The sequence below is a fragment of the Falco biarmicus genome, chromosome 4 (genome assembly GCF_023638135.1).
Source record: "Falco biarmicus isolate bFalBia1 chromosome 4, bFalBia1.pri, whole genome shotgun sequence".
Taxonomy (NCBI): domain Eukaryota; kingdom Metazoa; phylum Chordata; class Aves; order Falconiformes; family Falconidae; genus Falco; species Falco biarmicus.
Window position 1 is genome coordinate 102,393,726 of NC_079291.1, and position 23,747 is coordinate 102,417,472.

At 52.0% G+C, this 23,747-nt stretch overlaps 1 protein-coding gene across 4 annotated transcripts in view; it reads right to left on the reverse strand.

The window, feature by feature from the left end:
• The window catches only part of NCKIPSD (NCK interacting protein with SH3 domain), a 54,097-nt gene extending 30,350 nt beyond the window's left edge, over positions 1–23,747 (reverse strand). Inside the window, exon 1 of one of the 4 annotated variants that reach the window (XM_056335123.1) lies at positions 23,353–23,747. Coding sequence is in view for 2 of the 4 variants with exons in the window: in XM_056335120.1 (XP_056191095.1) it covers positions 22,092–22,262 (171 nt within the window). In the remaining 2 variants the exon portion in view is untranslated. Of the gene's footprint in view, positions 1–2,407; positions 10,537–13,022; positions 13,659–22,091; positions 22,320–23,352 lie in introns of those variants that run through there. The other 3 variants (XM_056335120.1, XM_056335124.1, XM_056335122.1) reach the window with 3 other exon arrangements.

Genomic DNA, 23,747 nt, shown 5'->3' on the forward strand with positions numbered 1-23,747 from the left:
GAGCTTCAGGGCCATGCAGCAGCCTTGACTATTCAGCCTGCTGCACGCAGTTTTTGAGACCCCACTGCAAAGCCCAACTTACCCCAAACTCAACCGTTTCTGCTCTTGCTGCCCTGCTATGGAGCAAATACATAGCTGTGAATGTTACAGAGTCGAAATCTGGTGTCCTTCAGAGTCCACTGGCTCTGCGTTTGCATTTTTGCTCGCTTTTTTCTTGCTGGTTCTTATACCGATTTTGCAACTTGAATTGCCTTTTCCAAATCTCCACCCAAACTGTCATAGCAACATTTATTACTCCTGCCAGCCAGTTTAGCACTCGTTACTGCAGCTGAAATAAACACCAGCCTTGAAACAAGAAATACCAAAAGATGTCATTGCCTGGGCTTACGCAAGAGGCTGGGAGAGCTGTAGTGAAGGGGCACGGGAAGGTAAAGCAGGTTGCCACGCTTTAGGACATCCCAATGATGAAGGACATCCTTCAGAAGAAAATACCTTTACAGGACTACGGCTGAAGGCAAAGGACATGCTACTGAGCCTTCCCCTGGATCCAGCAGAGCCCCGTTAAGCCTCCCACAAGCTGCTGCTGGCGCCTGCACCATCCACTGGGTACCACCACGGGCAGCCTCAGCCCACGCACGCAGGGGAGTGCTTGGCACCCAGCACTCATTTGCAGCTGTTTGAACACTAAAACCCCCTTCATCTTCACTTGCTTTGCACCCCCCTTCCCTGCATCAGAGCAACCATTTATGCAGCCAAGAAGCGGCTGGAATCTCATCAAGGATGCACCTTAATTGGCCTTAGGGGGCTGCAGAGCAGAAGGCGGCAAGCCCTCCCCACCGGGGCTGAAAGTGCCTGCCTCCATAGCACTGGCATGCAGTTTTCTGATAACATGCTATGTATTATTTATATCCTGATTAATTACTAAACCAAATGTGAATTAACAGCTAGCACAGACTGTGGGGGAAAAAAAAAACCACCTGCAAACAAGGTGGGGATGAGAGGCCCCCTCTGCAATACTACTCGCCTTGAAAAATTTAGGAGGGTGGGTTTTTGTTGGTTTGTTTTCTCAAGAAAGAGAGAGGGGGAAGAAAGCAAGCGGGGAAAACTTTAACAATAAAACCAGCTATGTGAAAATACATCTACCAAATTTGTTAAAGTATCAGATCAAAGACAAAACCAACACTCAGAACGCAACTTTGGGATGAAGCCTCCAAGCAGCCCCATATGGCCTAGGGAGCCTTTCACCACCTCTAACTACAGATCTAAGTAAGGAAACGGAGCAAAGAGCATTGGAATATATTTAAAGGAGCGTTGGAAGGCAAGGCAAGTTATTTCAGAGAACGCATCTCATTTTCTGAGAAGATAAAATTATGGCAAGCTGCATGCTTTCTCTGGGAAAGACGAACAGTGCAGAAGCCTCCAGCACTGCTGCTCCCAAGGGAATGCCAGCGCTGCTCCAAGTGCCAGAGACCTCTGCCCTCTGCACAGCCCACCCACCTTGTGCCGCTCCTACCCCAAAATTCAACACCGCTCCTGCTACATCCTCCAAACACTGGCACGCTCCCTGGTCCCCTGCTTGCAGTCCCTCTAGATTCACCACCATCCCCTTCCAAACTGTTCCCTCCACCAGACGTGCCCCTCGGCGCTGCCTTCCCTCACCCTCCCCAGCCCACCAGGCTTTCACCCACACGACCTTCAACCCTTTCTCAGCCCCATCTCCCCAGGGAAGATCGCAGTACAGAGCACTGAATCCACTGCATGGCTCAACATCTCTGCCCGCTTCCAGAGGGCACATCGACATCATCCACAGCCCACAGGAATCCACAAGCTGGAGCTGCTACTCACTGTGTGATGCCGTTTGTTACGGAGAGGGCGCTTTTTTCTGATAAAACACAGCATTTTCACAGTAATGCAGGGGTGCTGTGACAGCCAGCTTTTAGCTGCTGTGCTCTTTCCTTTGTTTCCGCTCCCCAACCCTCTATTAACAGGGCCCCGTCAAAAGGACTGGAATAAAAAAGCAGCATTAACTTGCCACTTGCACTTTATGACGTGGTTGATGGTGCTCATAAATCATCTCCATCTCCCTTGCTCAGCCGAGCTGGGCAGGGGGCAGGGTCTTCAGCACAGGGGCCACTTCATGTTCAGGGTTTGTAGGACACTCAGCACTGGGCATCCCCTGCACTACAGTTATAAACGTAAAAAGTAGAAATCAGTATCCTGGATAAATCATGTGATTAGAAGCAATCCACATGCTCCTTGGGTTAACCAAAATGGCATTGTTTTGTTTGAAAAGGACAGACAAAAAGGCATGCTGCAGTTAAAAGGAGCATGGGCGGCAAGGGGGCAAAAGTCAGGTTTGCCAGGGTCTCACCTACAATCTCCTCTGCTCTGGGACTCAAGGGATTACCTGCTCACAGCAATTCAGGATAACACACATGTCTTGCCATTCTCCCCGTTCAGTTTAGGAAGACCAGTCACTCCGCAGCACTGGCAGGGGAATCCTCCCTGCATCCAGCACCCGCTCCCAAGGATGCTCGCAGCCGGGATGCAGGCAGGCAGAGGTCCTGGGCAGCAGGGCCAGGCGGCGCATGCCCACACCTTCTCACACGCTCGTGGGCAATCCTGGCCATGCACGGCTCTAAAGCCTGCAAAAGAGAGCGGTCACAAACCAGCAGCAAGGTAAGGGAGCAGAGCCTTTGTGCTCAGGCAGCCGAGACGGCGCTCAGCAGCCTGCTCTCGCCCCCGCAGGGCCCTGCACTGGGATCCTGCCTCTTCCCACGCTCCAGGATACAGAGATGAAACCCTGCTCATCGCAGGCTAAGCTAAGGCTCACATGGAAGCAGGGGAGCGCATGAAAAGGGCACTGCTGTACAGAGTGCTGTCAGAGGAGGCGTACGGAGTAAAGCCCTGGAATTCAGCTGGATTTACTGAAGCTGTGCTGGTAACCGCATGGGTGGGGGCTGGCAGAGCCCTGAGCAGCCACTGCAGCACGCTGGCCGTTAGCTATACCCTTCACCAGTTAGCAGCTCATCAGTGGCACAGCCGTGCCAGCATCTCCCAAAAGGTGGAGAAGGCAGTAGGGATGATGGTGGTGGAAGGTACCGGCCGTGCGTTCCCACCCTTACGGGGTGAGCACAGGGGTCTCCGCGGTCGGTGTGGGGTGGCACAGCCAGCAGGCTGTGGACAAGAGGCATTGACAAGACGCCACCTTCTGCCTAATGTACTGTGAAAAGAGAGGGGTATTTTGGCGAGGTATTGATCCATATTCACTTAGCGTCTCACCCCAGAAAGGAGTGGCTGCCACCCCCTCTATCAGATATTTCTGGTTTAATCAAATAAAACGCTGCAGCGGAGAAATGCTGCGCTCCATCAACAGCCTGTCACGATCAGCCTGGCTACACCAAGAGGCAGGGGAAGAGTGGAGCAGTGACCCTTGACAATCGCGGGGTAGGCTGGCCAGCAGGGCACCAGGGGCACCATCAGCACCCTGCAGGTGAGCTGCCCTGCAGAGACAAGTTACAGCTCAATTAGAGCCAGGAAACAGAATTTTTTCCTTTATAGCCCAGTGCAGGAGAATCACAGAAGCATCAATAAACCATTACTTCCTCTCTCCTTTCTAATAACGTGAGCAAACAAAGGGTTTCCCCAGAGCCTGCTGCCAATTTCCTCCTGCCCCCATCCGCAGGAGGGGGCTCCCGCCCTGTTTAGGACAAAGCCAGACCCCTGCGCTGTCCTGGGGTGCTCTCCATGTCCCCCTGGCCCCCAAGACAGGCAGGGAAAGATGCCTTTCCCAGGGCCAAAGTCAGGCTTTTACGAAGCATCCTTCCAGGATGTCCCATGGGTACCTAAGCATGGCCAACATGGGGCACAGCCGCACAGGCAGGAATGCATTCACCCCCACAGCTCACGCTGCTCTCATCCTCACTGCCCCAAGAGCCGTCTCCCCAGAGCACACATGCACAGGACGAGCTGCACACCTCTGCTTTCCCATGTAGGGGCTGAGGAGAGACTCCAGTGTTTCACAAAACATCGGTGTCCTCGCCATGCAGGCAGCACGAGCTCCTCGCCCGCCCTCCTGGGGGTATCGAAACTGTTGCCCCCCTCCCTCTTAGTTTTGAGTCCTTCCCCACGTACCACCGGTGTTGTTCAAACGCACTCACACAGAAGAACTTGCTCAACAGTCTAGAATAATCATAGCTTTCAGAAAAGCATTTTCTACACAAACAGGCTGACAGCTGCATCAGCACAGACAGGCTGAGCCACTCTGCGTGTGTGAGACTCCCACATTTATGAAAGTGGCCCATTAATGTATGGCAGGCTTTTCTTTGCCTCTGCAGGGGGCTGATCCAAGAAAACATGGCATTTCTTTCCTCCTGCCTCCCCAGTTTTTAGTGATCAAAGGCACTTGCTCTTCTGCGTGTGCAGGGACCAGTGCCCTCGTTCCCGCAGCTGCTTTTGCAGCCATAGGGGTGCCCAGGGGGCTGCTGATTTTCACCCTCATGGCATTGCTCCAGATCTCGCAACACGACAACAAAAGACAGACAAAGTTTTGTCTCCAGTGACAGTTCAGTTTTCACGCAGCTGCACTGACATGGACCACTGCTGAAATTAGGATATTTATCCCACTGGCATACACAGGCACAGGCTGGTTCTTTGTTACTCAAATCGGAGACGAACGCCACCTCTTAGGTCACATGCCGTTCGTCCCCAGTCACCACCAGACTGTCTGCACACTGTATTCCTTCCAGATTTAAATTATCATGGCAGCAATTTACAAAAATCAACCAGCCTTTGTCCATGGCGAAGTAATGTACCAGATAAGAGTTCCCCCTTCTGAACCACAGCTCAGACACACAGGCTGAGTTTTTGGTTTTGCGTTGTTGTGGGAAATTCAGCTCCTTTCTCTTCCCCTTTTTGCAGTCTCCATCAGAAATTTTTAGTCCCTAGGCTGTTGGCTAAGAGATATGCATTAACTTGTTCTTGTCAGCATGAAGATACTGTGCCTTGCATCACTTAAAAACGCACGATAAAACCGCAAGTGAAACAATAGGCTACTGTCCTGGTTACTGGCAAATAAGATGAGGAAAAAGCTCCAAACAAACCTGCAGCATCTCCGACTCGCTAGCGAGCGAACAAAGACATGGCTGAGCTCTTCTGACAAAGAGGCAGCCCTGAAACAGATCTGGAATTCCTGCTGATATGCTATAGTGAGTTTCTAACAGATTGGTGTTTTTCCACTGTGTGCCGACAGCAGCCGCTTGAGCGGACAGCCTGCACGAATGAGAAATGAAGAGAAAGGATAATCGGGGAAAGGGCTTAAGTTGTGCAAATCATGCTAAAGCAAAACCCAGAGCTGCTGGCAAAAGAGAAGCAAAACTAGGGACGGTGCAGGCATGAGTGGCATCTGGAATAAACAAAACCCTGAAGGCAGCAGAGGGATGCACAGCAACCAAATTTCAATCAATTTCTCTCCCAGGAGCAGGTGGCTTCAGGGTCAGAGAGAAGCAGGCAGAGACACACTGAGGAACAACAAAATACACGCAACCCACCACTGCACACTTGTACTTCGAGGTGGAACTGCTTCACCGTGGGTCTCTCCAGCCACGCTCAGACCCTATTTACTGGCCACTATGATCAGAATCAGCCACCGAGTCCTTCCCCTTGTAATTCTGCATCCTCCAGTAACCAGAACACGTCTTCTAAGCCAAAACACTCTACGAGGACAAAAGCAGAGACAGAAGTTTTTAAAATAAAGCAGTCAACACATATTCACATATCTTACCATCCTCTGCTGCCTTAATTCTTACAGCTCTCAGTGCTTCAGGGCACTCCCCTGGCTCAGCCTGTCCCAGGTGGACAGCCACCAGACGACAGAGCTGCCCCTCTCTTTAGGGTTACCTGTTTAGCATCCTTTTGGCACACAACTGTCAAGCCAAGTCATTATCAGACATGATCCAACACTGCATCTGTGCAGGGAAAACTTGTGTTTCTATTTATATATTTGTATATATAAATTACACACACACACATATATAGAGCTACCATCTACACCAAAAAAGAAAACTGCAGAGAGCTGCTACTTCGATGAAAGCTCAGGATTATAAACCAGGATATATCAAGATGGAAGGAAAGACACTGCAGCGAAGTGTTAGCAGTTATTCTACGACTTTTGACATATTAGCATCAAAACTTGTAAAAAAAGCCCAACAGAAGGGGCCGTGCCAGTCTTTGCACAGTCTTCAGTCTGGTAGCCCAAAAAAACTGCTGCAGATGCCCTTCACTCACTGAGATTCAGTACAGCTCCCAGGTCACTTGCATGCAATTAGCACAAGGGCATAAGAAAGCCCCTATATTAGAGTGTGATCAAAAAATGCAACTAGTTTCTAACCTCCCAAAGTGCTGGGCAGACTACAAGGTGCTAGTCTCAGCCCATCTCTGTTTTCATTGAATTGGCAAAAAACATGGATGTGGGCTGCAGACCCAGCTGCAGAAATGCTCTTTGCAGTTGATCAGGTTTGCCACACGTTGCCAGGACGAGGGGAAAGGACAGAGCCCAGAGGAAGAAACAAACCTGGGAAACTCTTCTGGTATTCAAGAGGAAGGTTCAGTTTTCCCCCAAAACCTATTTCCATAGCAGAAACTGTAGCAAAATGCTGGAAAGGTGATAGTCATACAAGAGGCAGGACCAAGCAATTCAAATTTCTGCCACGTTCAAGAGAATTCTCTCCCTTCTCATTCACCTCCATCCTGGAGTACATTTCCAGCACGTGAGGATCAGGTAAGTCAAGTCACCAGGGGTCAAGCAGGAAAAACTACAAGTTGGCAATTCAACTGATGCACAGACAGATGCAAGAGAAGTGCACGTGTGCGTTAACTGGAAGGGATTTTCCTCCTGCATGCCACAGACTCGCACTGATTTAACAGCATGCAGTTGCATGTTTGAGAGAGAGGTAATAACTTGTGATTCATCTTGCAAGGGAATTTATGGTTTAGTAGCTTTTCTTCCAAAATCCTCCCTCTCCCGTGACCAACCTTCTGGCAAGGGACAGAAGGCGGCAAAACTGCAGCTATGATGCTCTTTGGACATAATTACTGTGTTGTCCAAACCCAAAACGATGGAGAAATTAAAAAGTGTCTCTTTCTGACTTAACAGGAAAGGGGAGACTGGAAAAAAAGACTGACCTGTCACCTCAGCCCCAGGGAACACGGGACAGCAGACCTGGCAGGGGGGAGGCACGCAACCCAGGAACGCCAGCCGGGCGTGGAGGAGAAGGGGCAAGGAAGGTGGACAGGTCACCAGCCAAGGCAGTGCAGATTCTGTGGGCTTGGCCATGAGCATGAGCAATTCGAGAACAAGTGTCACTCTCTGGTACCTGCCGTACGAATAGCCACATGTACTTCACTAAGCCATTAATGAGGGAAAACAGCTTCCATCCTCACGAGGCAAACACAGGCAAGTCATCAGCTAGTTTTATCCCTGGACAGATGTAAATTGCACAAAATTGTAAACCAGCCACAAATCCCCAGGCTCTTTTTAGCAGCACTGGGATCAGAGCTGCCAGGCCCGGTGCAGCTAGTGCTCCTTTCCACAAAGCTGTCACTGCGACAATGAAAACCTGCCTGGCATCACCATGAGCAAAGAGGCCTTGGAAAGTTCTCCCCAAACAAGGATGATTCCAGTTAGAAGGATCAAAGGCAGCTTGCTTGCTGCAGGACCAGTTAACAGCCCGGCGAGAAAATTTTCCTGTGTCCTAGACTCTGCGTACAGAGAGAAAGCTGCCCCTTCTGCCGTAAAGGGATGCAACTCCCCCTGCAAACCCCAAAATAAGAAGAAAGCCAGCAGGGCTGGACCAGGAACCGCATTAACTCGTACAGAAAACCCAGCCCTTTCCTCTGTAATGAGCATTCCTCCTCAAGTTACTTGTGCCTCCTACCTGAAATGCAGCCTATCACAGTGATGCGATCAGATCATATCTGCGGTCTACTCCAAAATAAAGGGACCCCCAAACCATCATATGGAAAAACCAGTACTTGTTACCAGGAGTAGAATTGCTTCAAGTAACTCCACATTCCCACAGAGCAAACCTCACTCCAAGGTGGAGGGATCACTTACAAACAGTCCTTTTACCATCATCCCTTCACACAACTCCCAGGCACATCAGGTAGACCAAGATCCTTGAGGACTTCTGCTAATGGTGTTTCAGGCCAGGGACCCAAGAGACCAAGCACACTTACGAAGTTTCTTCAAAGTAGGTGCCCAAAAAACACACCTCATTTCTATACGATGTTCCCATCATATGGATCTCACCAGCAATTTCTCTTGTGTCCACAGCCCCTGCTTTGCTACAGGCACAAGGATTTGAAATACCAGTACCAGGAAACCCCAGGATACCCAACCACTTCCCCAACGCCTTCAGGCTGTACAGACCAGCTCCCAACGGTGTAGAGGAGCTGCCTTGTGCTGGGCAAGTACTTCCCAACGTGGGAATCCCAAACAAGTTTCCCACCTAAGAAGAACGGCATGTCCAGTCCCAGCAGCCTCCTTCCAGCTGCCAGCAGCCTTCATGACCTTAACCTAGGTACAAAATATTCATTAAGGGATTTAAACAAAAACTACGACAGCCAGGCTCCTGGTGAAAGATAACCCTCAAACGCTCATTTGCTTTCAGGTGGGCTGTCGTAAAGCTAAGGCAAGAAGGAACACCTCCTTCTGAAAGAACACAGGCTTTGCCCTTGCTCCCCTACCATGGATTTTAGTAGCTATATATTGTGACACGTTCAGAGTAGTGCTATCAATGCGACTCATGCTTTTGGCTTAGTAGTATACACAAAAATTACATGAAGTTAGGTGTGCCAGCTAATTATTGCAAAGCCATTTAACTGCTGTTGAGAATGCAGGTGCAGGGCAGCAAGGCAGGAGGCATCAGAGGGGCTGAAATACTCCATGCAGGCTGTGCTGTCAAGAGGTAGATCGTGCTAATTGCCCATAGACAAAATATCCAAGTATGCCAATGTGCTTGTTAGCTGAGAGCTGCTCCTGCAAGCACATTTATTCCTGGTAAAGTGGATTTTTCTGCTGAAGCAATCAGCACCCAGCCACTCACCAAATCCAGGGAGTCAATGCAACCAAGCTTTATCGGGACAACAGTAAAGCTAATGTTAACTTATGCCCAAAAATAAATAAAGATACCATTGAGATCTACAGCAGTGCCTTACAACTACAACTGTTACGCATGTGATCACAGAGCACAAGCCAAAAAAAAAAACCACCCCAGAAAACTGAATTAAAGACCCTGCAGCCTCCCAAGTTGCTTTTTGACTGGCAAACAGCAGGAGCGGACAACACACAATTTTTCTGTACCACAAAACTTAGACAGACTGACAGTTTCCATTGACCTACAAAAGTACCTTGAGAATTGCCAGTTTAGCTGTGTTTGTCAGAGGAATGAGGCTAACCGGCTGTTGTCTCCAGATTTAGTTCAAGAACAAATTCTGGGGTTTGTTTAGCGGGCTTTTTTTACCTTAAGAAAAGATTAAAGGGTTCAACTGGATTTGCTGACATTTCACCTATAAGGAAGAGGTGAGTCATGGAAGAAAAGCAATCCATTAGTGTCCCGCACTATCTGCAGGGAAGAAATAGCCTACTGCTCTAGCTGCAAGTTATAATCCCATCTCTCTCTGCAGCTTAGAGTGGCAGAGAGCCTCCAGAAAACACAAAGAAATGGGAACAGGAGGGGAATGTCCTCTTCGGACATTGTGCTACAGGCAGCAGAACAGCCATAATCCTGTTTTCCTCATCCCTGAGGCAGTAAATGAGAAAAGCTGCATTTGTTGAAGTGTTCACTTCTCACACGCAAAACTTGTGCCCAGCTCACGTGCGTTATTACAGTACCGATTTCTTGCACCCACCTCTCCACATGCCACATGCACCTGTGCCAGCACCCACCTTGCTCAACAGCATCAGTGGGAGCGAACTGGTCCACTTCAGGAAAACTTCCCAGCCCATCTCCAGTGGGACAAATCCCACGGGAAAGGAGATGGACCTGACTCAGCTCACCTCCACCTGACCCAGCTGGTGGTCCCTCCACGGAGGAGGTCTGTAGCAGGACCCATCCAGTGCACAAGGCCACCCTGGGGTGGAAGCTGCCCGACAGTAAGGGGCTACAGTAACCCTTGAGCTCTGTGGTTTGCACAGCCCACGTGTGCCATCTCTCCCTGTCCCGCTCCCACATTCATTTCCCTCCCCAGACTCTTCCAGGTCGATGCTGACCACCCTTCACTGCTCATAACTCTCCGCAGCCCAACTAGGAGAGGTTTGGGTGGTCACAGAATCACAGAATGGTCGGGGTTGGAAGCGACCGCTGGAGCTGATCTAGTCCAGCCCCCTGCCAGAGCAGGTTCACCCAGAGCAGGCTGCTCAGGGTCACAGCCTGGCAGGATTTGAATGTCTCAGAGAAGGAGACCCCGCAGCCTCCCTGGGCAGCCTGTGCCGGTGCTCGGTCACCCTCGGAGTGAAGAAGTTCTTCCTTGTGTCAGATGGGACTGCCTGTGTCTCAGCTTGTGCCCGCTGCCCCTTGCCCTGTCGCTGGGCACCACTGAAAGGATCCCGGCCCCGTCCTCCTGACACTCGCCCTTGAGGCACCTGTAGGTGCTGGTGAGATCCCCCCCAGCCTTCTCTCCTCCAGGCTGAACAGCCCCAGCCCTCTCAGCCTTTCCTCACAAGGGAGATGCTCCATGGCCTCCATAGCCCTCCTCATCATCTCCATAGCCTCCGCTGGCCCCTCTCCAGTAGCTCCCCATCTCTCCTGAACTGGGGAGCCCAGCACTGGGCACAGCACTCCAAACACAGCCTCACCAGGGCAGAGCAGAGGGGGACAATAACCCCCCTCGACCTGCTGGCCATGCTCCTCCCAATGCACCCCAGGGTCCCGCTGGCCCTCTTGCCCCCAAGGCCACGCTGCTGGCCCATGGGCGACCTGCTGCCCACCAGAGCTCCCAGGTCCTTCTCTGCAGAGCTGCCCCCCAGCAAGTCAGCCCCAGCCCGTGCTGCTGCGTGGGGTTGCTCCTCCTACATGGTCCTCCACATCTGAAGAGTCACATGAGACCAAACATTGCCAACAGCAGTTTTGTTGGGAGAACTTTTTTGCCCAGCCATTTATAGTATACTAATAGTGTTTAAAAGCTTTTAAAGTCACCACAGCTCGACATCATTTTGAGACCTTAAGCTTGTGCATGACAGCTCAATAATACAGCCAGGTCACATCTGTTCATGTGTCTCAGATCCAGCCCATATCACTGGACAATGCTTTTAAGGAAGCCCGAGACCACAGACAAGATGATGCTTCCCAAAACCAGATGCTGGAAGAGTTTCTTTCCATCCCTGATGCAAAGAATTCTAGTGTACAGGCCCTTGGTAATAACTGCACTATTATTTCAATGCTGCTGCTACGTCTTCTCATCAAGCTAAAGACAGACAGACACATGAAATCAATTCAAAAAACAAATTAAAGGGGGTGCATTTTTCAGTTGAAGTCAATAAAGGTGATTCTGGGGCAGACAAAATCTTCATTACTTAGAACCCAGCACTTCAGGGGACATTGCTTTTTTGATGTCAAATGGAAAAAGTCTTCAGCTACAAACACTTTGATTCGGCCAGGCTCAAATCCCTAAGCCTCTGCACTAAGTAGGTAATGAATTTTTATGATCACTATTCTTGAGGTACTGGGTTTTCACACAATTATTCTTTTTACACGCTTAAAAACATGGGCTGCCCTGATACTTTAGCTTCTCCCCAAATATTCATCAGGGACAGCCAAGCCCAGACACAGAGGGAAAGGGACCGTGGACCTGCCTTCTGGCATGTCAGTTGGGATCAATTATGACCTGGGCACAGCACATTCGATGTTCAAACCATGGTACCCCCTCCATCCGCCTGCAAACACATATCCTTTCCTCAGGCGAAGAGGGCAAAAGGGTATCTTCAAGCAGCCTGAAAATCACAGAATTCACCCAGTTTACACAAAAAGGAATTGTCACCACATCAGACTGAGAGGCCACGGAAGATTGCGTTTGTCTGCTTGGTGGGGAGCTTCAACTTGATCTCATTAGGCAGCCATCTGGTTTTACAGGAGCTTTCACATTCCCTGTACAGCCGTCACAGCACACTGCACTGAACTCGACCGATGGAAAGCCCTCCACCCTGACAATGTGTCCATCACCATTTCCACCTTCCACATGCGAGGGGTGAAAGTTGCCTGTGTGGTCCATCAAGGCTTTCTTCCCACCTCCAGAGAAGGAGGATGCAACTCAGAGGCTGAGCTCAGCCTCCCCCAGCCAGCGAGCTTGAGGGCAGTGGAGCTGGAGCAGGAACAGTGGGAGATGACACCCCAACCACATCAGCAGTTGTGGAGGTACCGCCCCTGGCACAAACCTCATGGACAAGGCATTCAAGACCTTTTCATCAAGGCATCATCCCAGCTTCTAGGTGATACCCTCCTCCTTGTGGGCGAGGGTCTATTTTTGCAGCTATTGCCTCATCTTCTCTGTTATCCCTTTGTTTTTATTCAATATAATAGCAGGTTTGGAGCTGGGGCCTGCCCTCGGGTTTCCATACTACAAGGCATTGTCTCCACTTGTACCAGAAAAAAATCCAAGAAATAATAGCTATTAATTAGAAGAGATCTAATCTGAATTTGGAGCCAGTGATTTAGCAAGGAATGACCCACAGCCTGGAATTATCTACCATGCTTAGTATGACAGCTTGATTTTTTATTTTTTTTTTAAAATTAAATCTCTTGAGCAGCTGAACAAACTAAAATATCAGCCTACGGTGGCATTTCCAGATCACAGGCACAAAAATCAACATCTCACAGCCCGCTTTCACGCACACCACCCCAGCCAGCGCAGGGAAGAGGGACCAAAGCAGTGTAGATGGGACCCCATCAGCGTGACAGCACAGACACCCATCCAAAAGCACATCTCGCTAGCACAAAAGGCAGTCCAAGTCAGAGGAACGGGCTCACCACACTCGCAGCTGGGTGACACCATCCCTTTAGCTGTACCAGATGGACAGGAGGGAGGACACGGACTCCACAACTCAGTGATCAGGAAGTATGCAGCTTCCAGGGAGGAAGGAAGTGACAACTACTGCTTCTTAACAACTTCAACAGGCAAACAAATAACCAGGAAAAACAAACCCATGAACTTCCCACCCCATTCCAAAAAGCCCACGCTGCCAAAATTTTACTTCCCCTTCTCGCTTAAGCTTTATGCTAAAAAGGGACAAGTATTAATGCTTTGTTCCCTTGCAAGCCAAGCAAACGGCTCTGCCTTGCAGGGTGTGAACACAGAAGGGCTAAAACGAAGGTAACTCTCCTCTCCGGCTGCAGGGTGGTGGGTCTTGACTTTGGGACAACACTATCTCCCTGTTAGCATCAACGGAGCTTTGACCAGAAGAGGGCTCAGCATCCCCGTGGCAAGAAAGCAATGCAGGGTGAAGGGGAGCAGACAGAAACAGACGCAGTCATGAGTAGTGTCCTCTGTTCCACTTTTCACATGAAAGCTTCAAAATCCTTTTTTTAAAAAATCAAATATTTTGCCACACGATAAAAAAAAAAGACAAATTAGGCTTGACAAGCCCCTCGTGTAAAGGTCAAAAGTTTACTCATGAGCCACTGGCTGGGGAAGCAAAGTGATGCTCCTCCAGAAGCAGGACCGGGTCACACCACAATTCCTGCTGCAACTCAAGACCAAAGGCAGTGAGGGCAGTCAGGGTCCACAGAAAGAATTCCCAGTAGAACTCAACAGACTCATTTTTCAAATGAGAATTTTTCCTCTAAATACAACAAGCATGCTGCAGCTCCAGATGCCAACTCACAGGAAAACCACAACCCGGGGTCCTCCAATAGTGCCACCATCCATTTCTACCTGCCTCAGCACAGGAACCAAACTGCTTCTTGCAGCCCATTAGCAGAAGCACTCAGGAACAGCCCCAGCATCGAGCTCAATCATTTTTCCTGGGTCTCGTGACACAGCTTTGTCATCTCCACTCGCGAGACAGGCCCTGGAAACAGGATCTCCTTCCCCACCAGAAGTCAGCACCCACTAGCACAGCAGTCTGCACGCAGCACCTCAGCAAAGGTGGCACCAGCCAGGCTGGGTGGCAGCATGTCACCAGCCCAGCGGGACCAGCACTTCCCCCCAGTGGCACCGCAGCAGCCCCCACCACGTTTGCTATCACCAAACGCTGTCCGGCACAGGCAGCCCTACCCCGTCCTCAGCACGGCACCGGGTGCGCACTGTGAGAAAGGGATCAGGTCTGGGAAAAAGAGCAGGTCTGCAAGAGCCTGTGAACTGGGGCTGATCTCCTGGTCCAACAGCAAATGCTCCCAGCCCTCGCAAGGCCACACACAAATGCACCTCTTTAGTGAAAGAAATTGAGCCAACCGTTACTGCCGTGGCAGAGAAGAAAGCCTCCATTTAAGGTTTTCTCTCTGGAAGAAATGCAATGCACATGCATTTTCATGTAAAAATCTCTGCGCACAGAGCTCTATTAGAACCTGTGGCTTGTAAAATTTTGGTTATAGCATTGGCTACGTAGGATGTCAGTATCTGTGAAGTCTAATTTTCTTGCAGACTATCTAATGCTACAGTTGCACGCTAAGGCTGCTTGCACTTCCCTCCTTACAAACCCATTCTGGAATTCATTCTTTTTCCAGTGCCCAGACTGACAGCTCATATGCTGAACACATACCCTGCCCGGGAAGGACAAAGTTTAAATCGTTCATGAGGGAGTGAGGCTTGGATGCTCTTAAAAATTCTGTTTGTTTATGTATAGCTCAGACGTACATAAGTAAGGGAAGAAAAAGAGGAGGTTGCTTCTGTTCCAGAACCGGAGCTCTCCTAATGACTTCAACAGACGGGTTCAGCTGTTTTCCATGTTTCAGCCACTGACAGATGTAAATACCAGGTTTACACCATGGGGTTTGACCTTCCCCACAGGCATTAATATGCCCCAGATCTCGCAAAGGATCTTCTTAGGTCAGCCAGTGACCACGATATAGTTGCTTGGTTTTTTCAAAAAGGCTTTTGTCAAAACCATGATATAGGTGTGTGTTGCTTTTTTTTTTTCAAAAACACTTTTGTCAAAGCCTCCCCTAGTGTACAGGAGGTTACCCTTCTCTTGCACAGAGGAGGACTCTTCACATTATTTTCCCACCACTAGTAACACCAGCACATTTTTCTCCAGGGACAAGCAACACAAATTCCTCCCTGCTCTTCAGTGTCTTGCTCCCTCTGTACTTCACACAGAGCAACAATCACCAAAAAAAGAAATAAAAAAAAATTAATTAACTTCCATGAACTTTCTGGTTTACTGGTTTCAATACAAGCCTCTCCTCTGTTTGTTTGGGGTTGTTTATTTTTTTTCCTACTAAGAGTTCACCTGATGGGATGCTGGAAATCCTGGAAGGAACCACGAGAGTGGGATCATGAGCAGAGGTGCGCAAACACAGAGCAGGTGCTGCTCGGCAAGCACAGAGATGTTCAAACACATCTGCCGACCCCCTTCAGCTCCGACAGTGCAGCTGAGGCTGAGCTGTTGATGCCCTCCCTGCTCAAGGCGAGGACAGCACAAGACTGATCTTCTGAGGATGGGAATGCAGTGATGGCTGAAGCTGGGACACCTTCCAGCAGACCTGTTGTGTTGCACATCCACCAGCTTGACTTGATTAGCACCGTTATTTTAGAGATACACACCGATGCTGCGGGACAGCCATCAACACTTACTTTCCCGTGGGCCAACTGGTGTTTATAAGCTTAAGTTCGCATCAATTAAATTTCACCATTAATGAGAAATTCTGCTGAGCCACAACCCCCCTGTGGGGCCTCTTGCCCGTATCCTCACTTATGGGCAGGGGAACAAGGTCTAGCAAAGAAAGCCAGTTACATGAAGTCCCATAGCGAGCTGGTGGCAGATTTGAACAGAATCCAGATGCCCATATGTTAATCACAGAAGCATCTTGCTCAATAAATACACAATGCAGTTATTACTAAAGCCTTTTTCCTGCAAATGGGGCAAGAGGAAGGGTGTCTGTCTGCATTTGCTGTCCTCCAGCATCAGCACCTTGCCAGCCTTTTTGAACAGATGCTTCTAGTTCAAAACTGGCAGTTCTTCCCTTTGCAATGAGAAGTTGATCACCTTCCAGATGTAAACCAGGGAAGGAAGTCTAGCCATCTTCTCCTGGTGGAAAGCATTCAAAAAAACTACAGCAGGCAGCCCCAAAAAAGTCACAAATTTGATCAGTAAAATTGCAAGATTAAAAAACAGCAGGTAATTGTTTGTGCAATACAGCAAAATGCTCACGGCAAGGCCAGCACTAGAAAGCAGGGGTGCAAATGACTTGGCAGACACTGCAACCCCACAGAGAAGCTGGAAACCAGACTGTGTCTATCAGCTCCGGGCAAGTGCCTCTCCAAAGTCCTAGAAGAAAATGGCACGTTTCTTCTTTCCAGTCTGGCCCCTCACCTTGCGCTTTCTCCAAGGCAGAGCCACAGACACATCGCTCAAAAGCGGACATGGGCTCTCAAGATGTCTCTCTACTGCTTGCTCACTTTTGACCAAGACAGCCTTCACGTTGTTCAACCCTGAAACAGGCTTAACGTTTCCAGCCCAAAGCACACGCACCAGGACCATCCACATGTCCACCGGTGTCACTCCAGCCATGCTCAGCCATTAGGCGGCTGCAGGAGCAATAAGCCCAGGCTGCCAATATTGCCCATACATGGACATCCAGATCACAAAGGCAAATTTTGTGTGATATCAAAAAGCCTAATTATTTTTAATCAGAGTAGAAGTGAGAAGAACATTTCTTCACAGCCAAGCAAAAATAGAGGCTAAAGATCGTTAGTGTATTTCTACTTTAATCATTCTGATCTGTGAAAGACTGCAGAACTTCTGGCTAAAATTTCAAGTCTTCAGCTACAGTAATTAGAAATGGTTATAATTCCCCTGACTGTGTAATTTAGCCTCAACAATAAAACTTCACCTCAAAGCATTAGCAGCTCTGACATGATAGCATCTCTGTTACTGCAACATCCCAGAGAAAAATGCTTCATTATTTCATTTTCTTGCATGTGTTGAGAAATGCAGCCTCAGCTGCAAAACACTACCAGCTGTTTATTCTCCAAAATAAAACTTTATTTTTAGCCTAAGCACTTATTCAGGATCTGTTGCAAGTATTGCGATTAAGCTCTGATGCCCACTGAAAGCTCCGTCAAATCTGCAGGAGATGGTCTGTACAACAGCCTGCACAATACCACCTTCTGCTTTGGAGCAACAGGAGGAACTCTGCCAGGGGTCAGGAGCACCCTGCTTAAAGCTGGATTTTATGTAGATGGAGGGAGAAACTCTTACAGCAAAGCACAATTGCCAAAGCTCATTTTCCAGTGACTGGAGATTTGCTATCAGAACACCTGATCATTTGACCGACACCACGCAACCGATTTTGTGCTCCACATCATCATCGTCATCTCCACACTAGCATGGAAAGGTCTGACAGTACCTGAGCTACCACAGGTCGCTGCTTGCCCAGCGGTCCCACACTGGCAGCAGCCTCAGCACAGGCTGCTCCATCACAGAAATAACGCATTTGCTATCCTGGCAGAAAAGCAGCCAGGTTAGAAACAAAGAGTTTTCCAGCAAGCCGGTGAACTGAACGAATTGAGAGCAGGGACGACAAGAGCAGCGGCGGCACAGGGAAAGGCTGGACCACGGGGCCAGGCGTAGGATGCTGGACCAGGCTCCAGGAACGGTGCAAGCTGCCAGACCTGTGCTTTGAGCCCTGGTCTGCATGGACAGGCAGCTCCTGCGCTACCTTGCTTGCACCAAGCACTTCCAGTCCTGAGCCTGTGTCAATGCTACAGCACAAAGGGGTTTCCTGCAAACACAGAGCACTCAAATTCCACTCCTTCGGAAAACTCTCGTTGCAGCTCGGGAGGTGAAACACCGTTTCTGCGCCTGCCTGGCCAGGATTACCTGTAGTCTGCACTTGGTGATGCTGAAGGAGAATTTTAAGTTGTTGCTAGGCTGCACAAAGCAGTCCCTGAGTTTTATCACATGCCTGCTTATTCTAGTAGAAAAAACCACAGCAAACAGCAATCCAAGGCATCCTTAAAATGCTTGTTACACTCTCACCTGGGTCCGTTTTCTCACCAGACGGTGCAAAGCTTCCCAGCCATCAGCACACACACCTTCCCACACAGACAGCCTCCTTCCTGCTCCTCCAGAGGTACAAGGTGAAAGTCTGACCTACCAAAGGCCTCAGCAGAGCACAGAACCCAAACCCATGTTGCAAACATTTTTTTTCAGTTATTTCAAATACATTTCAAGTCATTTTGAAAAGGCTATTAATAGTAATTTCAAAGCTAAATCCTAACAGCTTAATACAGCCGAGCAGCTGATTTGCAGCAGCCAGCATGCAAAACCATTCCCACTTCACCAGGAAACATCTCCCTGCAACTTAGCACTTATTTTCACACCCCTACCAATACAGCATTTTATGGCTGCCATTCCCCTCCTCGGCATGTAATATTAACAATTCCATCGATGGGGAATACAGCCTGGGTCAGCGCAAACAAGAAAAAAGGTAAGACCAGTCAAGCAGGCTGCTGCTCCCTTACACGGGTCCCAAAGCCAGAAGCAAACCACCACCTCAGCCCCTGCCCTGATCCCTGAACCACTGGGACCAGAGCAGATAAGCTTTTCTGGCAGGCCAAGCATCACCTGTAGTTTGGCATCTTCCAGGATAGTCACTTGCTTCGTGCTCCTTGTGGTGCCGCAGCACAGCCCCAAACCTTCACCCAAAGGTGGAATCACTCCAGACACAATTACAAAATTACATGTCCCATCCTAATGACAGCAACATACAGGCTATCTCAGCCAGAGGAAGGACCCATATTATTTGCTGGACTCAGCGTTTGTCCCTTCCTGACACCGAGTGAACCTCCTGCTCCTAAGGCAGCTTTCTGAATTCAGTCTTTCACAGCTCCACACAGAGCTTTGAAAGGCCTGCCTTCCGTGACTGGCTGGCTCCAGAGGACAGCCTTAGCTCCAATTTAACCTTCACATATTTCTGCCACTCATACATCGCTTAAGCATCAGCACGCAGCCGGAGACAAAAGACCAACCTCATGCTGATGGGCACCTTTCCATTCAATCAGAAGCCATGGAGCTCATGCCGACAGCTTCGCTGCGCTGCAGCACTATTTGCCTCGCATTAGGTATTAGCGTTTGCCTCTTGCTCTGTCAATAGCTGGAGGCAGTTATCCTACACGCCGTGCTGTTACCGGCCGGTGCAGCGCTGGGTACATGTTCTCACTTGTCTCAGCAGCAGCACCTGTCAGCCCTCAAGTTTGTTACGGCTCTGCTTGCTACCACCATGCCTACCGGCACTGCCACCCGAGACCTCCACCGCGGGTGTGCCAAGCCAGGGTTCCAGCGTGTGCGAGGCTGGCGTTTCAGTGAGCAGGTCACTGCCTGCGGCGCACGAGCTACCCCCGTTCAGCAGCACGCAGCCCCATCCTTCCTTGTCGCCGCTGCATGGCTTCAGCATCTATCCCCAGAATGGCACTTGACTTGAAACCACTCTTAATAACCCACAACAGAGCTCAAAGGGAACTACAGAGGAGCAAAATCGGCTTAAGTTAGGCGTTTCTAATTGACCCAAATTAACTTCACATCAGCTTCACGTTCCGGTGCCCTGGCTTGGCCCTAACTTGTTTCTTAGAGGCATTATGTGTTTGTGTGGTTGTTCCCCCTCCGTGCTCCCCCAAACTAACCCTCTTTTAGTAGCAACACTGAGCCACAAGGATTTCAGTACAAAATTCTGCCACATCTGCAATAAAAAGCCATCACCCAAGAATAAGCTTTAAATAATAAATGGGAATTATTTCTTCCTCTAGAAAAGCCAAGGCATGAATTTTCCATATCTATGAAAGCTGAGCAAAAAACCTGAAAATCAAGAGGAGCTCAGAATAAAGCTGAAGCTCCTAATAGCGGATGGCAGTAGCAACAGCAGTCCGAGCCTCTCCTGTGAGCATCCTCTCAGAGTGCTGCTGCAAGCGGCTTTTGGGAGATTTGCTGCTGTTGGCTGCGACTGTTGTGCAGCCTATTGCTCACCTGGAACCTGACTGCACTGCTAACAAAGCCCAAGGCTTACTTTTACAATGGTGACTCCTGTTGGCCACTCTCTCTCCGTGCTAAGCACGCTAACACTAATCATTAGCTGTGGTTTCCCTCTGTTGTGATTGGGGCAGCATTAATTGCCTCCCAAACTGCCATCACTAATTAGTCTCGGTGTCCTTATTAAACCAAAACTGGGTGACACATTGTTTGCACTCATCCTGGACATTCAGCAAACGGTCTTAAACAAGCTTTCAGTGAGCAGATGCCTCCTCCCTTGAATAAAGGCAGGTTTTGACTTCAGATCAGCTCTTTGGAGCTGGCAGGACGCAACAGTAGAAAGTCAGGCACAGACACAGCATTACCACAACCGCAGAGCAGCAAATTAGATCCTGCTGCCTCATGCATCATTAGGCAAGTACAGGTGCCGGAAATCTAATGGCCAAAAAAAGATGAGCGGATGGGAAGGCTCTTCTGTTTCCTGTGAAGAGGTCTAGGGGCATTTAGGAAAGTTACAGCTGAACTAGAGGAGAGGGCTCACAAAGTCACCAGCGATGCTGCTTTAATATTAGTGCCTTACTAACAGACTGTCAAAAGTCAGCCTGGCAGGCTGCAGCAAAAGATAACCGGAGGAATGCATGTAAAGTCAGTGAAGAAATGCTTTTCCTGTAAGGTCTCAAAACTGGTACAAGCAAGCAAGGTGGAGGGATGCAGGAAGGCTGCTCTGTCTCCCAGCAGCCTGGGAGAAGGCTCCCGCACCCACAGCAGCGGGAAGACGTCACGCCACACAAGCAAATGAAGCAGGGGACTGCAGAGAGGAGCCCCATGAGCAGCAGCCTGGAGCGACGCCACCGTGGCATTTTAAAATCTAGTCATTTAATAAGGTCTTTGGTCTGTAACTAAACAGCTCCTGTAAACAGCTTAAGGGCTTAGTGATGCACAAGATGTCCCCTCCCGCCAGGCCATCCTGGTGGCAGGAGAGCCCCAGCCCGGCGGGCAGGCCGGCTCAGAGCCCAGCAGCTGGCAGAGCCACCGGCACGCAGGCGCTGCCCAGGCGATGCCAGGCGCACGGAGCCGCACACACCCGCGCTCCCTTACCGGCCGTTACTGCTCAGCCGGGGTTCGGCGGCACGGGAAGGAGCACCGGCAGCACGCTGGGATAACGGGGTTCAGCACCATCTCCAGCCAGAGTCCAAAAGGGCCGTTTGTAACACTCACCACGTTTGCACACACTTACACACCCACTGATGCTGTTCCCACGGCTACCCCAAGGCCCGAATGGATATAAGACCCCCACGAATTAGCCATATATGAAAGGCCTGTTTTAATTTCAGAAGCCACACTGTCCCTCAGAAGCCTCCACTGAGCAGCCCCTGCACTGCACAAGGCAGGAGCAGCCCCTCTCCCCCGAGCTCATGGCCGGACCCCCCCCCCCCCGCCTCCCGTTAGGTGGGGGCCAGCCCCAGAATTGCTTCCTGGCACCACCTGGGCTCAGGCTCTCTGTCGCTACCCGTGTTGGCTGTAACTGCCGCCACCGCAGCGGCTGTGCCCGGGCCGGTACAGGCGTGCTGGCGGTGTCACGGTGTGCGGGGGGGACGGTCACCCCCTCGGTCCTGGGGTGCCAGGCGAACGGAAACCCCCGCGGCCAGCGGGAGATGGCTACAGCACCTGCGGGCACCAGCCGGGGCTGCTGGCGGGGAGACTCCGGGGTCACCGGCAGTCGCGCAGGCTCCCGGGGGGAGGGTCCCCCTCATCACGCCCCGCAGAGCGGCACCGGGGGTGGTCTGACTGCCCAGGCCCGGCGGACCCCCAGCCCCCGCGGACCCCCAGCCCCGGCGGCGCACCCGGCGGCCGACACAGCCGCCCCTCGCCAGCCCGCTCGGTGCGGGCCCCGCAGCCCGGCCCGGCCCACCTGCAGCCGCTGGAGGTAGGAGGCCGGCGCGTAGCCCGTCTCGCCGGAGCCGGCGCGGGTGACCAGCCACCAGTGCTGGTTGCTGCGCTCCAGCAGCAGGAAGGTCTCGCCGGCGGCGAAGGGCAGAGAGTTGGGCTCGGCCGAGCGGAAACTGTACAGGGCCCGGTACATGGCGGCGGCACCGGCACCTCCGACCGCCACGGCCCGGCACGGCCCGGCACAGCCCCAGCCCCGCCCCCGCCGGGACCCCCGCCCCGGGACGTCGTCGCCGCCGCGCCGCGCCCCCGCGCCCCCCCGCCCCCTACCGCCCCCCTACCGCCCCCTGGCGGAGCGGCGGCGCCGCTCCCGTCGCCTCCGCCGTCCCGACGGCCCGGCCCCGCCCCGCCGCGCCCCGCCCCCCGCCACCTCCCGGGAGCGCGCGAGCCGCGCGGCAGGGGGCACCAGCGGCCCGCGGAGCGTCGCCGGGGCGGCCGCGGCGGGGTCCTGCGGGGGGCCGGGGCGGCCCGGGGCCGGGCGGACTGCGGGGAGGGACCCCCGGGGACAGATCCCCGGGACGGGCCCGCGGGGACAGACCGCCGGCAGGGTGCGTTCAGCGCCGCCGACTCCCCAGCGCCCGCCTGTCCGCGTCCCGCCGTTCCTCCCCATCACGGCCTCGCCCGGCTCCCTGCCGGCTCCCGGGGGTCAGCGCTCCCGCCCCCTGCCCGCCGCGCCCCCCGGCGCTGGCCCACCCGGCCGCCGCGCTCGGGCCGAACAGCGGTGCCCCCGCCCCCAAGCTGTCCCAGCCCGGCCGGGTGCCCCGGGGCAGCCCCCGCCCCTGCGCGTCCCGTATGTCACCAGCCAGCGCCGTTACGTCCCCAACGCCCCTGTGTGCCAGCGGCCCCTCCGTGCCAGGCTCCGCTCCCGGCACACGGTGAGCTTCGCAGCGGGCAAGGGGCGGGCAGCCGGGAGCAGCACTGCGGGGGGCAAACCTCTCGCTTGTGGGGTTATCGCTCGGTATTACCGGGATCCCATGGGGCTGCGTTCTCCCCACCGCCTGCCCCCGGCATCGCAGCCTGCCCCGGCTTCGGCTGCAACATCTGCCCGGCCTCAGGGTCTGCTTGCAGCCCTAGCCCTGCCCAGGTGAGCCCTGCCCAGGTGAGCCCCGCTCCCCGGCGCCAGCCCAGCTCCTCTCTGTGCCGGGATAACGGCCCTTTATGCCACGGAGTGCTCAGCACCGGCGGTGCCAGCAGGCAGAGGCAGCGGTGGGGATGCAGGCACCTACCTCCCACACAACGGTGGTGGCACCCTGGCCTCTCCCTCTGCCTGGCACAGCGTGCTGGCTCTGCCACTTGGCGACCGAGAAGGGGCCCGGATTTCCTCTGCAAGGGCTCCTGCAAACCCTCCTGCACCCACGTATGATGCACCAGGGGCAAAGAGTCTCCAAGGGTGCTGGGAGCCCAGGACAGACTCCTGCTGCTGAGGAATCAGGTCCAAACTGCAAGTGCTGGGTGCTTTATCGTGGACAGGGAGGGGCAAGGAGCAAGGATCCCGCTGCGTCATTTGTGGGTGACTTTTAAAGCTGAACTGGAGACCTCAGATAATAATGTTTGCATCCGTTGCCTTCAGAGCCGTGGGGACCAGGACCACCGTAAGTGCTTGAGGGGCTCGGCACATGCA